At 41.2% G+C, this 16,898-nt stretch overlaps 2 protein-coding genes across 5 annotated transcripts in view; one reads left to right on the top strand and one right to left on the bottom strand.

Annotated features, from left to right (window-relative positions):
* Positions 1-2,479: 2,479 nt before the first annotated feature.
* On the bottom strand, positions 2,480-11,268 carry TIFA (TRAF interacting protein with forkhead associated domain). 2 transcript variants are annotated; one of them, XM_029941895.1, is made up of 2 exons: positions 11,189-11,268; positions 2,480-3,850 (listed from the first exon to the last, which is right to left on the bottom strand). In XM_029941895.1, exon 2 carries the CDS (start codon positions 3,824-3,826, stop codon positions 3,269-3,271), a length of 558 nt encoding a protein of 185 aa, XP_029797755.1. In that variant the 5' UTR covers positions 3,827-3,850; positions 11,189-11,268; the 3' UTR covers positions 2,480-3,268. The 2 variants fall into 2 exon arrangements, with proteins under 2 accessions (XP_029797755.1, XP_029797746.1); XM_029941886.1 differs by lacking the exon at positions 11,189-11,268 and adding an exon at positions 10,773-11,080.
* ALPK1 (alpha kinase 1) overlaps positions 11,219-16,898 on the top strand; it is a 124,752-nt gene continuing 119,072 nt past the window's right edge. For 2 of the 3 annotated variants that reach the window (XM_029941865.1, XM_029941856.1), the window contains exon 1: positions 15,702-15,838. The gene's annotated coding sequence lies outside the window, so the exon portion shown is untranslated. Of the gene's footprint in view, positions 11,750-15,701; positions 15,839-16,898 lie in introns of those variants that run through there. The other variant, XM_029941873.1, reaches the window with a different exon arrangement.

Here is a 16,898-nt window from a genome sequence, read left to right as displayed (position 1 = left end):
GAAATATTTTAAAGGTAATCTATATTCACATTGCCTGTGTTATGCTTTTTACAGTTTGTATACATCAGATGTATATTTTTGGTTTGGCATAAGCTACTATTGTAATTTTTCTTGGCATTTTGTTCATAAAAAATTTTTTGAAGGAATGGTAACTTCTCAAGGATTGTGAATAAACACATTTTTACATTAAAAAATAATAAATTATTTGATTATTACTAGTTTTACTCTATAAAAATACAATAATTCTGACTCCTGGGGTATAATAATTTTATTAAATCTGCTGTGAAGACAAAAAGGAGTGAATTAGGAAAGCAGGATGGAACTAAATTTGAAAATGTTTTTAACTGCTAAGAAAAGGATATAAATTTTCTTGTTTTATAAATTTATAAAAACACTAGAAATACCATTTATTTATTCAGCAGATATTAGAGAATCTACTGGTGTATGATAGGGTGTTAGGATATAGTGGTAAAAAGACATGCAGTGTCCCACCTCTTTTGCCTACATTCTGATGAGAGAGACAAGACAGTAACAAGTGGACATATAAACAAGAAAACCACAGATCACAATTAGGAAATATACAAGATGACAGGATGCACGGATGCTGGGGACCCACTGACTACTTTTGGTAGGGAGGGAGTCTTCTCCGAGGAGAGGACACTTGAGCTGAGAACTAATTGTTGAGCAGGAGCCAGCCATATAAAAAGCTGGTGACATAGGTTACAAGCAAAAGGAACAGAAAATATAAAGTTCCTGAGGTGAAAGAGAAAATTGGGTATGTTCTGAGAATGAAAAGACTACTGGGACTGAAGCACTGTGAGGCAGAGTAATAGCAGATGATGTTTGAGGGGTATTTAGGGCCGGTTCATGAAAGGCCTTATAGGTTATGGTTAAGAGTTAATTTTTATTTGATGTATAAAGCCCCTGACTTTTTGTAAGCCAGAGTGTAGAGTGATAAGATTTGCCTTTGAAAAATTCCTCTAGCTGCTGTGTAGAGAATGGTGTTATAAGAGGGCAAGAATTCATGTGTGATACTTGCAATGAGACACGGTGTGACTTGGGTTGATAATGATGATACCAATGCAGAGCTGGTAAACTTTAGAAGTAGAATTAACAAGATTTTCTAATGGGTTAGATATGGGGACACAAAAGGAGTGGAGTCCAAGATAACTGTAGGATAATGCCTCCAGCATGGTGACCTGGTGACCTTGCTCACTGCATATCTACATAGCAACACTCAACCCTAGTCCAGCCTAAGTCTTGACAGAGCCCTGTGATCCTCCCTGGAACATGGCAAGATAGGCAGCCTTAGAGGAGTTGTGACAAAGCCATTTATCATCCACTTCCCTATCTTGCAGAAGGCTGCCTTGAGGCAATTTCTTATCCAGTTCCCTGGTTCTAGTGAAGCATGGGATTTCCACCTCACCCCCATTCACAGATGTAGGCTAGTAAAACTGCTTAGCTGGAGTTTACCTTAGAGCTGGCTCTTTCAACAACAGAGCTACCCTCAACTTATGTGTCACTTTAGCCTCTGTGGTCCAGTGTCCTACGGACCACATAGGGCCCATCCATAGGGCCCAGGGATGGGGACACTAACTCCATGCTGATCTTCCTTTTGCTATCTGTGTAAGTAATAAACTAAGTCTGTTTGAGCTCATTGTCTCCCTGCCAGCTAAATCTATGGAGGTGTGACAGCCAACCTAAGAGTTGCAACTATGCTTGCAAATAACGTTTTGGTTTCTAACTTAATGAATGTAGTGGCAGGAACAAATTTAGGAAGGTGGAGGAAATTAAGAATTCTGTTTTAGAAACTTAAATTTGAGGTGTTTATGAGAAATTTGCATGAAGGTGATGAGATATATGTGTGCAGCTCAGAGAAGAGGTCAAGGTACAAGTTCAGGAGTCATTAGTAGGTAAATGGCATTTCAAGTCATTATACTAGGTAAGATCACCCTGGGTAAGCATATAGGCAGAGATGCCCAACTATTGATATTTAGAGGTCAGGGGTAGAGAAACAGCCATAAGAAGCAAACACAAGAAGAATATAGGAAACCAAAGAATGTGGTGTCACAGGAACTACCAGTGGTCATGTGCCACCATGTGAAGTAAGGAACACAGAGAATTAGAGCCAATTAGAGCCAACAGGCATTAAGATGTGGATAGTGGTGTCTTAATCCCCAGCCATAGCCTCTGCCTGAGGCCTATGGCATTCCTCCCTTAGAGCAAGCAGTCTAAGAACAGTTCTTTCTTTTCCTCAGAAAGAGTTTTGAAAAAATTTCAAGCAGTTCAAAAAAATTTTTACAGAATTAAACTTAGACCTTTTCTTGAGAGAGAGAGAGAGAAAGAGAGAGTGGGGGAGGGGCAGAGGGAAAAGGAGAGAGAGTTTTAAACAGGCTCCACGATCTATACAGAGCCCGACTTCAGGCTCAGCCTCCTGGCTATGACATCATGACTTGAGCTGAAATCAAGATTCAGATGCTTAACTGACTGAGCCACTCAGGTGCTCCTAAACTTCAACTTTATTATGTACATGGATGCTGTTAAAATTTTGAAGTAATGGAATTTAAAAGTGTGTAGTACATAAAAATCAATTTAATATTTGGTAAGAAAACTGAAAAAACATTCTAAACATAGCAATGGTACGTTAAAATGTCTAAAATGTTGGTTTTAGATGCTGAATATAGACAAGGAGAACTGTTTTTGGAAATAAACAGTATAATACTACAAAAAGGAAATCATAGAAAAAGTATTATTGCTCAAATAAGGCTTCCTATATTAAAACCACAATGGCACATAGACACTACTCCAAAATACACCATGCTGTATTGAGTACTCCAGTACTGCAATACCAACAGGCTACACCACCAGTAACAACCCACCTGTAGCCTTAACCTTGAAAACAATAGGCTGCTTCTGAAATAGTATGACCAACCCAAGAGATGGTTCCTTACAAAACACAGGACTAAAGTCAAGCATAAAAAAAAAAATACAACCTATTTTGAGAACACTATTCCTTCATCACCAAGGATACCTTTTGTACATCAATGCTCACAGAGATACACTTCAATACACTTCATAATTCTTCATACATCTAGGAATGCAACAGAGGACTAAGTCAATGACTAATACAGTTATAGACTTCAAAATGGTAATAAGAGATCCCAAATTTGACAAGGGATGACAATAATATACTAATAAACTACGAAATATCTATAAAACATCAACAGATTTCTTCATCCTTCATGATTCTCCTCTTAGTCCTCTGTGTTCACAATTCACTTTCATCCATTTCTGTAGGAAAAGTGTTTTGGGTAGAACAGGATGGGTAACAGCCATACTCAGGTATGGGCTTCTGTAGTGGCAAGTTGTTTTCTTCCAAGAGTGATCGTGGAGACAAAATAAACTGAGTCTCAAAAAATTCTAATGACTCTCCATCTTCCTTCTCTATCAGGAACTGATAGTCCCCAAATCTGACCATGCACTTGTAAGGAAGGTCTATTTTATTTAAGTAGCACAGTTCCTTGTTGTCCACAAGCAGACTGGTCTTCTTACTCATATTTTTTATTTCAAAAGAGAGAACTGCAGTATCAAACTTTTTAAACAGCTGCAGAGAAAACTGAACTCGGGAAACCTGTTTGTCCTGAAAGGTATAATGACAGATGTTGGAATTTCGGCCAAATTTCACCACTTCACTGGAGGGAAGTTTTTCTCGGTTATAAAACCTTATAGACTGGAATATTCCACTTTGCAGCTGGCCAGGATGGTAAACAGTTATCTTGAGACAAGTTACTGTCTCTTCCGTGTCAGCATCTTCGAAATTGGACATGATGGGTCTCAGGATCTGACCTGCCTGCAACAGTCAAAACAGCATGTTAGTACTTCAGGCATTGAGATTTTTAATTCTAATATTTTGATGAAAATCTCCTGATAGGCGATTTATTTAGACTTTAAATTAAGAAGACAAAACAGGGGCACCTGGGTGGCTCGATCAGTTAACCATCTAACTCAGGCCTCAATCTCAAGGCATGTGAGTTCAAGCCCATATCCGGCTCCACACTGACGGTTCAGAACCTACTTGGAATTCTCTCTCTCTCTGTCTCTGTCTCTCTCTCTCTCTCTCTCTCTCTCTCACTCCCCGGGATTCTCCCTCTATCTCTCTCTCTCTCTCTCTCTCTCTCACTCCCCGGGATTCTCCCTCTCTCTCAAAATAAATAAATAAACTTAAAGAAAAAGAAGATGAAGACAAGACATAAAATACAGCACAAATGTGAAAATTTTCATCAAGCCCCATGAGATCTGGTGTATTACTTTCTCTATCTCTAGTTTTCATTTCTGATTTGACAATAAGACCATACATAGAGTCTGGACAATAACAACAAGGAATGCCTGTTGATAAAAAAGTGATTTGGCAGGAGCAAAAAGAAACTTCATTTCCGTTCTCATTTAAAGAATTCCCTTGCTGTGAATGCCCTCAGCGGATATACACAAAAAGAAAACCTACAGGTTATTAACTAAATTATAATTAGGTATATTATGAACTGTAAAACCTGATTAAATAAATTTAAAAGTTATGAATAATTGCAACATTTATCCTTTACATCCTCATTTAGATTTCTAATAGGAAAAGGGTTAAGTAAAATAAATGTGTGGCAAAGATATGGAAGCAACCTAAGTGTCCATCAATAGATGGCTGGGTAAAGAAGATGTCTCACACACACACACACACACACACACACACACACACACACACATTATGCAGCCATAAAAAGGAATGAGAGCATGCCATCTGTGACAACTAGAATGAACCCAGAAGGTATTATACTGAATTAAATAAGTCAGACTGAGAAAGACAAATGCCATATGATTACACTGATATGTGGAATCTAAAAATGAATGAACAAACAATAAGTAGAATAAGACCTGCAAATACAGAGAACAAACTGATGGTTGCCAGAGCAAAGAGGGTAGGGGGCCGGGCAAAATGAATGAAGGGCAGTGGGAGATACAGGCTTCCAGGTATGGAGTGAATAAATCACAGGCACTGCACAGAGGATACAGTCCATGATACTGTAATAGTGTTGTATTGTGACAGATGGTAGCTACACTTGTGGTGAGCATACAAGTACAGAGAAGCTGAGTCACTATGTTGCACACCTGAAACTAACATAACATTGTATGTCAACTATATTAAAAAAAATAGTGGATGCTTTAAAAGTTTATTTTATTTTGGGGCGCCTGGGTGGCTCAGCCGGTTGGATGTCCGACTTTGGCTCAGGTCATGATCTCATAGTTCATGGGTCGGGCCCCATGTCTGGCTCTGTGCTGACAGCTCAGAGCCTGGAGCTGCTCCAGATTCTGTGTCTCCCTCTCTCTGCCCCTCCCCTACTCAAGCTCTGTCTCTCAAAAATAAATAAACATTTAAAACAATTTTTAAGGTTTATTTTATTTTATAATTTTAAAATTAGACATTACATGCTTTTAAAAAATCTTCACAAGTTACTTCTAAATATCATAGTCTGTACTCCTACAGGAATTATTTATTTCTGTCAATGGTTCCTAGCGACTGGACAAACTGTCAGTAACCACAATATAACTGCCATTAAGAGTTAGGGTGTCCCTCTAGAGCTCTTGGCCTCATGGTGCCCTCCCCCTACACTGGCCGGTATGTAGCTTTAATAATCAGTGCAGTAAAGTTGTGTAACGGAATAGGAGAATTAATTACCAAAATCTTTGAGAGATTATTCTCACACAGAACTGCCATTTTAAAACTAATTTCTTTTAAAAGGATTACATGCACATGATTTAAAAAGTGACACAGTCAAAAAGGATCTTTTAAAAAGAGTTATCTTTCCTCCGCCCTAATCCTGTTTCCCCTTCTAGAGCCAACCACTGTAAAAGGTGCTTTTATCCTTACAGAAATTTTCTTTGCACAACAAGTTTAACTATGGGTGTGCTCAGATACAAACACCTATGTTTCTACATATAAAACATTTTCTTACATGAACATAATGTATTTAGTTATAGACCTTGCATTCTTAAATTAATAATATAAATGGGTGATTTGTTTCTATATCCACACATATAAATATGTCTTATATATTAACAGCTACACAGAACTCCTTTAATCTAGTGTGGCGATAAGTAATACCAAAAGAGGGGTGCCTGGGTGGCTCAGTCAGTTAAGCATCCAAATTCAGCTGAGGTCATGATCTCATGGTTTGTGAGTTCGAGCCCCATGTTGGGCTCTGTGTTGACAGCTGGCACCTGTTTTGGATTCTGGGTCTCCCTCTCTCTCTGCCCCTCCCCCACTCACCTTCTGTCTCTGTGTCTCTCAAAATTAAAAAAAAATTATACCAGTAGAGTGATGATGAGCACTCCCTGCATTCCTTAGAAACTGTTTAGGGTTTGGGAATCAATAATCTTAAGTGAAGTTAATCTGTAGTTTTGTTTGCCATCTATATTAAATGTTGGTATCAGACTATGCTGGTTAAAAACAAATGCTTTCCTTTTCTTTCTATGTTTGCTGCCGTTTACTTTTAAAATACAATCTTTCCTCCTGTTTTGCAAAATTATGATGCTAAAAATCAAACTCTCAATTAATTCAATGTTTCAACAAATGATATCACTAAGCAAACTTTTTCATCGATTTGGAAATACATCTTTAGTTTTAAATTTACTTTTGTAATAGATTCTCTTTGGACATTATTACATCATTGCATTATCCAAGCAGACAATAGATGCCCACCTATTAGCAGAAAAAGTGAGAGGGACCCTCAAAATCATGGGTCAAAGATGGTAAAAATTACTATGAAACCAAAGTAGCAGGAATTAACCAACAATGGGCAGAATTGGTTTACTGATTGTACACTGTGATTTGAAGATACTTTAATTGCAATAATAAAATCTCATTATTCAAGAAGCAAACAGCATTAAAAAGAATACTTATAACAAATCATTAGATGATGCAATTAGTTGTTGACAAGAAAAGAATCAGCTGTTAACAAGTAAGAAAGCTAAAAGGAAAAGCAAGACTCTGTCCATGATCTCAGCCTTGTCCAGGATCTGTTGCCCTCATTCTAGTTCATTCTTGGACCTTGGACAATAACAGTTCCAAAAGGAGAACTGCATTCAAAACCATGGATATAATCTTTTGGTGGCACCCAAATTTTGGGGTGTCTGTGTGTGTTTTAGAGAGTATGCACATGACCCTGGGATCATGACCTGAGCTGAAATCAAGAGTCAGATGCTCTACCAACTGAGCCACCCAGGTGCCCCTGTTTTGTGTTCTTTATATATTCTATGAACTTAGAATTCATTCTTTTGAGCAAATCTGAAAGTTTAGCCTCACACAAGCTCTTATTCCTAGTACTCAGGGTAGATCTACTATCCACAGCAAGGGAAAAAATACTGGCATTCTGGTTCATCAAGTCAGTGGCTACATGTGTGTTGGTGTACATCAGTTCTCAGGGATCACAGTTGTGACACTCTAACAAATGCTGAGGTAGACTGTCCTAATGTCAAAATTTGCGGCTCCTCCCTATCGGGCCAATCCCTACTGGTTCTACTCCTTTAGAACGATGATACTTCCCATTCCGTTGACAGCCATGTCAAGGAACCATGAATGGAAATGACATAGAAGCTTATTCCCAAGCAGAAGCTTTAAAAGGCACTGTGTAGTTCCACCAGGCGTCTTTGCCTCTGCCATATCAGCAGTCCCCAGAAACAGCTCAGCCTCCATCCCAGAGGCAAAGGCCAAAGATAGAGCCCAAAAGGACGTAGAATATGAGCAAGAAATCAAACCTCCTTTAAGTCCTCTGTTCTTGAATTCTAACATAGTCTGGGCTGACATGCATTCACCTATCTAATGCAGGTATGAAGTGACTTCAAACCCCAACAGTTAATAGGGTTATTACTTACTGTACATGCCCTTCATGTGCCAGGTACCCTGCTAGCCACTTACACATATTGTCTTCTCTTCAAAATAACTCTATGAATCACCGCTTCACCGATGAGGGAACTAAGTCTCAGAGGCTAAGTAGGCCAGGACTCAAAGCCAGTATCAAAGGGAGGATTCAAACAGAGCAGAAATACACCCTCTCTTACCTACTACAAATACTGCTCCCTGTAACCAGTTACTCCATGGAAATGTTCTAAAACCAGCAAGACACCAACCTAGAATACAGTGTTGGGGAGGCAAATACACTCTACTACTGCCTCATAAAAGCCAGAGGCTCTCAAGTAGCAGGAGACCATGAATATTAGTTACCCTTAAGTCTGCACGAATAGATACTAGCATGGACCCTGTACTCACCAGTGATTGTAGCGGGTTGTTTGGGGAGCTCCAAAATTCAATAAATCATGGTCTCTGACCTCAAGGAACTTAGAAAGGAATCAACTTTTAATTTCTAGAACTGCAAGTTCCCTCTACGAAGCTGCCTGAATCTCTCACATTTCCAACTCAGTATGAAAGACAGGAAAGACTGAAACTAACAAAACAAACCTAAAATAAACTAAAATTGGTGGATTTAAAAAAACACTACTATGCAAATGCTCAAAAGCAGCTTTTGAAATCTGTTTGAGGTAAGTTATCAAAGACAGAAGAACAATGGGCTTAGATAGTAGTCAGTGGTGACCTCTGGAGAGGGAAACTGGGGTCAGGGGTGGAAAGGAGTCTTCACTGCATACTCTGTATCTTTGATATTGGATACCATCAGCACTTAATATCTAATCAAACATTTAACAAATATTTTCTTTACAAAATTACCAATCACCTGAGTTTTATGGAGGTGGAGATTACCTAAGTATTAAAGTGGTAAATTGTAAAAAAAAAAAAAAAAAAAAAAGTGGTAAATTGTGATATCTAACATCAAAAAGTTGTGAAAAAGAGTTTGCCTGCCTAGCTCAGTTGGTGAAGTATTGATTCCTGATCTCAGGGTCATGAGTTCAAGCCCCAAGATGGGTGTAGGGCTTACTTAAAAAAAAAAAAAAAAAAAGTTGTAAAACACTGGGATGATGTCTGAAACACAGTAATATCTGTATTCACAAGTGAAATAAAATAAATAAATGGAAATTAAAATAAGCCCTGCCACCAAGAGCTTTATCACAGAAAAGCATAATGCAGAAGGCTCCATTCCTGAGTGTCAGAAGAAGAGTAAACCTCTCATTTACTAGACATCAGGAAGTACACACTTACCGGGAGTCTTACCAGCTGTCAAGAGAAAGGTTAGACCCTGAGGTTGGCTTCTGACTCCTCTCAGAGGAAATATGGGCAGACATGTGTAGAGGTATTATGTGCAGAAAACATGCTCTCCACCCCTGCTCACACTCCCACCCCTTCCACCCTTCTCTCTCTCTCTCTCTTTCTCTCTCTCTCTCTCTCTCTCTCTCTCTCTCTCTCTCTCACACACACACACACACACACACACACACACACACACACACCAACTACCCATCCAAAAGCTGGGCACTGCCAGTAAAGAGACATACTACCCTCAACCTTGCAAAAGGCTGTTTGGATCTCAACTGTTATGAACAAAAAGACAGATATTTTTGTTTAAAGGAGGAGCCAGGTGTCCAAGCAGTTTAACAGAAAATTTGGTGTCCCTGAGTGGTCATGCATGCCAAGAGAATTCTCATACTTTAAGAGTCTGTTTTTTAGGGTAAGATCTACTGAAATAATGGAGTTTGTTCTGGGCAGTGTGTGAAGGAAGGTGTGCTTCTAAAATTTTTACTTTCACTCCTCCTCAGCTCAATAGGACTATTGATAACCTTAAGAGAAAGTGTCTTTGCCTTGTTGCAAGTAGCCTTTTATCAAAGAGTTTCTCCCTGACCAACACCCAACACTGAGCTTATTAATTAAGAGGGAAGAGAAACTTGAAGCACAGCCAAAGCCACTGTAATTCTCCCGCCAAACCTCCCTCCGGTCCTCACCCCTGCAGTGTGGCTCTGAAGACATCTGTGAACAATACTGTTCAGCAGAATCAATTCCTACGAAAGTAATAGGTTTTGGAAAAGGAGTCGTGAAAAGAAATAAAGTGCAAGAGAGAAAGCTTATGGGGGAAAAAACACTTTCTTTTCAGAAACAGTATCTCCTCTCTGCCGCTCTGCCTAATTAATCTGTACCCAATCATATTTGCAGACTCCACCTCCAAATCTGGAAGCTTCGGACATCCGCTACGATGTAAAGCGTCGGTTCTGGCTTCCGGAGGGTTTGGGGAATTCCTCCTTTCAACCTGAAAGCTAGGGAAAGTCCCAGAAAACAGCCGATCACTCTATTTTCCTAATGAACCACTGAGGCAGGGAAGGCAGGTCCAGAAGAACGCTCAGCAGAGAACTCAGAGCTCTGGGAAGCCCGCGACCCCGCAGAAAGGTCTCCGCAGTGAGAGGGGAGCTGGGGGATTCCGAGGGGGTTCGCGCAAAATTGCTCTGTGACCCACACGTGATCAATTCTTTTTTGTTTTCTGATTAGGGAAGGAAAAAAAAAACCTTGCAAAGCACAGAAAAGTATTAAAAAAAAAAAAAAACCACCCCATCTCCAGTATTTCCTTTCAGTAGTCCCCCCTCGCATTTATAAATATCCCTGTTACAAAGCTGGGACCATGCAGTATATAGTTAATCGTTTCAGCGTGCCCGTACGCTGGGCCAGCAAGAGCAGTGGGCGTGACATTCGACCGGGCACCTCGGAAGACTCCGTGACAAAGCCTCCCTCTTAGGGCGATAAACAGACAAGGCACAGTCTCCAGTTCACCCCCAGCCTCCAGCCCGCCAGGTACCTTGGGGTCCGAGAGTCGGAGACCGTCCCCGAGCGGCTTCGCTTTCCCGGCTCCGCAGGAGACTAACGGAGGCCACCCCGCGGACGCCCTGGCGGTCACCGCCCACCGCCCGCCACCGCGCTGGGAGAGGGCGCCCGCCCGCCCGGCCGCAGCTGCTCCCGGCGGGAGGGGCGGGGCCGGGCTGGGGGGAGGGGGCGCAGACGCCGCCGTGCGGGTGCCCCGCGCGCCTCCGCTCCTCCCGCGCCCCGCGGAGTGCGCCCCCTTCCCTCCTCCCCGAAGCGTTTGTAGTAGACGGAGGAGAGGAGCGGGTTCCCAGCCTGGCCCTGCCCGCGCCCGCCCCCTCCTCCTCCTCCTTTCTCCGCCGGGTGACCGCGGCTGCTGACGCCGGATCCAGACCAGAAGCCCAGCCTCCTCACCCCGTTTCGGAGTCCCCAGGGCAGGTCTGAGGCGCAGTCAACTGTTGGGGACCGCACCTCCCGAAACACGCGGCCCCTCCGAAGAGGATGTGGCTAATGAGCTGGATTTTCAAAAGGGAACAGAACCACTTCAACATTAAGGGCCACTCTCTCCCTCAAGAGTTGGCCTCAGACGGGGTAGGAATAGGAGGGGAGTTGAACTAATTTACTAAACAAGCCAGGTGCACGGCTCGTTTTATCTCATCTTATCCTCACAGTCGGGAGACAAGGTCCCCCTTACAGATGAATAAACTGTGCCCCTGTACGCGGTTAAGAGTTTTGTCGAGCAAGAGCGGATACAGGATTTGAACCTGCCCCGGAGCCCCTAGTCCGCCTGCGGCTCCCTGTGATCCCCTCACCTTACACCAGACCAGTCCAGCGGCTTCCTCTCACGCCCCATCCACCTAGAGGGATCCCTCGCTCAACGTCCAGGCTCTGCGGTTCCACGAGTAAAGGCTGGTACATGGCGCAATAAAAAACACTTAACCTCCCAGGAGTCCTTTACAGCCTCTGGTGAATACGGTAATAGTTTCTTTCTGCCTCAGGGAGAAGGTTGGGAACGGTGTACAGGTGGAGAGAACACGAAGACAATAGGTGTCTAGAGCAGCGTGGGAGTGAGACTCTACATACGGTGTAAAAGACGGAGAAGAAAGGAGGGCAGACAAAGCTTGCAGTGACAGGTCAAACTGGCCCACTTGCTTGAGAGCCTGGGAATCTCTCCATCAATTCGGGTAGGCGGATAGGCGTCAGATGGAAGACGCTCCTCTGTCTGGATTCTGTCCTTGACTTGCAGGAGAGTTGCTCGTTCGCAGGTCAGTTTCACTGGCAATAAAATGATACTAGGAGCTTCCCCATCTGATAAAGAGGTTCTGTGAGAGGGGTTAAGTTTTGACCTCTCAGAGTTAGTTAAATATAATCAGGAACCATAAGCACGGAGAAGGAAATGTACAACTACAAATGTGGCAGATTCCAGTAAGGCTGCAGTTTTGTTCATTAATCATCAACATTTATTATTTCTTATCTGAAGTGGAGATAGCCAGAGTATCTTCTTTCAGGTGAAGAACATTAGTGCATGAGTAAGGTAAGATACGCAATTTGACTATACCAATAAACCTGTGCGATAAAATATTTTATCAGAATTGGAGTTTCTGATCTTCACTCCTTAATGTTAAGAAGACTTGAAAATGTGTAAGCTGAAAAGGACTAGTGTGGTAGATGTTATTAATAACACTAGTAAATAAAATGCAACAATTGCTAAAATTTACAGTGCTGAATATTTCGTTTTTCTGTTCCCTTTAAGTATTCCTAGTCTACCCATTGAAGAAGAGGAACCCTTCAGAAATGGACACCCCAAAAGTCAGGGTGCAATTGTTTATCAAGGCAAAACTGAAGAAAACAGTAAGGCAGTTATGTTGTTGATACAAAAAAAGAGGCATTTACTGTTTGAATTATCAGTGATGAATCATTTAATGTGAAAATAACATAAAAATGTGGACAATTTATTTTTCCATGAAAAGAAAGTTTTTAGATACTTTCACTACCCCCTAGTTAAGCAGATCTACCTGAAAGCCTATTGTATTTCTCTTAAAATCAAAACTAGAGAAGCTAATTTATGTAATGCAATCACACCTTATAGGGAAAAAAAAGTGTTGCTTGTTTGTGTTGCTTTCTGGGAATTGGGCAGTATGATACCCACCTTCTGTTCAGTGCACTCGAAACCCCTTGGATACACACTCATCTACCTCTCTACTCCCAAGCTCAGATGCTCGGATTTGGGGTAAGTCCGTTCAGGAGTGCCCCACTTCAAGGCTGATGCTTTCTACCAACCTTTGAAAATACTCCGAATTACCTGAGATATCTCACTGAACTCTTTTGTCATTATTCTCTGAATGGAAGACCAGCAGAAGAAGCCCAAAGTGTTGGGATTGGAACAAAGGAAAGCTAGCCTGGACTTCTCTTCCTCCTCCCTCTTCTCCTCCCTATTGTAGTTAAGTGACTACAATTAAAATGAAACACTTAGATTTATGTGGGGAGATCTGCCAGACACACCACTAACAGAAAAACCAAAGTGCTGAACAAAAATGTTGCTGTTTGTGGAAAAACCCTGTCTGTAAATGCATGAACTATCCACAAAGAAATCCAAGAAATAGAACTGGTGATACTGATTAATCTGAGAAGAAGAATTTGGAAGAGAGAAGGCAGAAGGCCCATATGGAGAGACATTTTTCATTGTGCACTTTTTCATACTGTTTGGATTTTGTCTCCTTTGCATGAATTGTGGTTACACACCAAAAAACCCCCTGCTTTTTAAAGAAGAGAAGTCTCCCAAGAGACAGATTCAATGCTGTAATGCCTCAATGTTTCTGATAACATGGAGGACTGCAATAGAATTCAGACTCCCAGGAGAGTGGTCAGATGGTGAGGTGAAAATTAGAGCCCCAAAAGGCAGGGCACCTGAGGGGGGAGGAGGAGGAGTTGGCCTGTTGAGGGCCATCTGTTCTGCCCCTCCCTGGAGGCAGTTGTGGGAAAGTTCTGTGGCAAAGCAGAATTCTCAGATGACCCCCAGATTCCCACTCACGGGCGTAAACAATTTATATAACCTCCCCTTGAGTGTGGGCAGAACCTGTGAATATGATGGGTATTCCCATGACTAGGTTTCTAGTCAGTTCTCTTTGAGTTAATCCAAAGGAAAATGATCTAGCTGGGCTGGACATAATCACATGACTCCTTAAAAGGGATGGAGCATTTCAGAGGGCAGGGACACATGCCCCTGTTGGCCTGGAAGCAAATATCTATGCCAGGAACTGCCAGTGGAGACCATGTGGCAAGGAACCACAGGTGGTATCTAGGAGGGAAGGGTGGTCCCCAGCCAACAGCTAGCAAGGCAATGGGACCTCAGTCCTACAAGTAGAATTCTACCAGCAATCTGAATGAGCCTTGAAGGAGACCACAAGCAAGCGTCAGATTAGCTCTGCAGCATTTTCAACGATAATGTGCCCAGACTTCTGACTGATGGAAACATAGAAATAATAAATGGGTGCTGGATTTTTTTCCTTGTTTTTGTATATCATAGAACCTTTATTATCTTTCCCCTAAATTCTTGAATATTATATAACAGCCATGTTCTAATTATGATACCATTTATGGACATTTTTTAATGTTTATATTTTTAATGTTTATTTTTGAGAGAGAGAGAGACAGACTACGAGCAGGGGAAGGGCAGAGAGAGAGGGAAACACAGAATCCAAAGCAGGGTCCAGGCTCTGAGCTGTCAGCACAGAGCCTGACACGGGTCTCGAACCCACAGACTCAGAGATCATGACCTGAGCTGAAGTCAGATGCTTAACCAACTGAGCCACCCAGGACCCCCTAGACATTTGTTTATTTTTTATTTTATTTTACTTTACTTTACTTTATTATTTTAAGAAAGAGAGAGTACGTGTGTGAGCTTGGGAGATGGGTACAGGGAGAAAGACAGAGAAAGAGAGAGAGAAAATCTTAAGCAGACTCCACACTCAGCACAGAGCCCAACACAGGGATCCATCCCACAATTCTGGGATTGTGATCTGAGCCAAAATCAAGAGTCAGACACTCAACCGATTAATCCACCCAGACACCCCACCGTTTATATACAACTAAAATGCATCTTCATTTACAAGTATTTTACATTTGGTCTGTAGAACAGATCATTTAATGGGTGCTATTTTAAACTGCTATATTTGTGGTGATTTTAATGTAACAATAGAACACTAATGTAGTTGTTTGTTAGAGGGTACCTGTGGATTATAAGTCCTGGTAAATCCTGATCCTAAGAACCCAATATGAAAGCTACAGGCTGTATAAGCAAGAAAAGAAGGACCAATTTGGGGGGTGCATTATTTCTACCAGTCACATATCTTCCCAATCAGGTAACTTCATCTTTCCCTTGTTGAATCTAAACTTTGTCATAGAGTACTCCTCACTGGGGTAATTTTTAGTAAATAAAATGAAACCCAGAAACCTCCCCTCTCCTTTAATATTATATTTAAGTATTAAAATTTCATTTGTTTATGCTTCTTCATTGATTTTTAAAATCAACTTCAAAATATTTTAAAGCTATCTTTGACCTATTTGCCAAGCCAGTGGGCACTTTTCTGACCTCATCCTTCATTATTTCTCTGCATTATTTAGTACCGTTGAAATATGGAGCCCTAACATGAATTTGTCTGTTTATAATACACGAAAAACAATGTCATACTCATTGTTTCTTACTGATATTCTCTTTCCTTAGTTCTCAGAGGACTGACTCTCTGTTCTGACTTAGTCCAAATAAGAAGTTTCCTTACACTTTGTTTAAGAGAAAGAATTTCCCTGTAGTAATACAACTCCCAGAATACCTTTCACCAAAGCAATTCCTAAAGGGGTGTGTCTTATCGTGCAAAACTGCTGAAAGTCCCAGAGATGAATTACACAATCAGATTCTGAGGCAGTGACTTTGTTTTCCTTCAAATTTCTACTTCCTGAAACTGAGGCTGTTTATGAGAAACAGTGTATTTCAGGGAAATTGTGCTAAAATTAACCTTTTTCAGATATTTGCTGGTCTTAAAAGTGTGTATCTTCTTCAAGACAAAGGTGAGTATAAACCTTTAAATGACAAAGCACAGTAGATGTGGGTACAAAAGATGGCATAATGTATAAGGAGATATTATTTTAGACTCTGACCTTGTTTCTACTTCCTGGTCTTGTCTACATTTAAATACCTTGAGAGCTCTAAGAATATTTGCAATTCTAAAAGCACCACATAGAGGGGGTAAGCGTTGGGAAGGGGAGGGGACAGTAAATTTAGATTACAAGGGAAAGGAGAAAAGGAACTTGTTCTTGTTTGTTTGTTTGTTTGTTTGTTTTTAGAAGGTTTTAATGACAAAGTCCAGATGTCAGGGAGCTTGCTACTGAACATCTGGCTTTGTCACTGACTGGAGATGTTTGATTAAAGCGTTAAAGAAGTGGAATTACTTACGTGAAAAACTAACCCTGGGACTTTTGTCTGGAGTACATAGGTAGTCATAACAGAAACCAGCACTTGTAGGATGACCTCAATGATTTTGCCAGGAAAATAGATAAGAGTGGAGAATGACTCTTTTCATATGGAAACAACTGACAGGAATTCCGGGTGTGGAGAAACATTATGCAGGAAGAAAGCATCCAGAAAAATTAAATTCTGGAATGCCTCGGTGACTCAGTTAAGTGGTTAAGCAGTTGACTCTTAATCTCTGCTCAGGTCATGATCTCATGGGTTCAGGGGTTTGAGCCCTATTTCAGATCCTCTGTCTTCCTCTCTGACCCTTCCCCATTCTCTCTCTCTCTCTATCTCTAAAAAATAATAGTAAATGTTAAATAATAATTTTTAAAAATGAAATCCCTTCATGTTTTATTCAAGAGTCCTTTCATTTTATCTTTTTTTAATTTTTTTATTTTTTAATGTTTTATTTATTTTTGATACAGAGAGAGACAGAGCATGAGAGGGGGAGGGGAAGAGAAAGAAGGAGACACAGAACTGGAAGCAGGCTCCAGGCTCTGAGCTAGCTATCAGCACAGAGCCTGACGCGGGGCTCGAACCCAGGAACGTGAGATCTGACCTGAGCTGAAGTCGGAGTCTTAGCCGACTGAGCCACTCAGGTGCCCCAGACAAATT

This window comes from Suricata suricatta, chromosome 1 (assembly GCF_006229205.1).
Source record: "Suricata suricatta isolate VVHF042 chromosome 1, meerkat_22Aug2017_6uvM2_HiC, whole genome shotgun sequence".
Taxonomy (NCBI): Eukaryota; Metazoa; Chordata; class Mammalia; order Carnivora; family Herpestidae; genus Suricata; species Suricata suricatta.
Note: the sequence above shows the minus strand (reverse complement) of the source record. Positions and strands in the feature narration are given on the sequence as shown.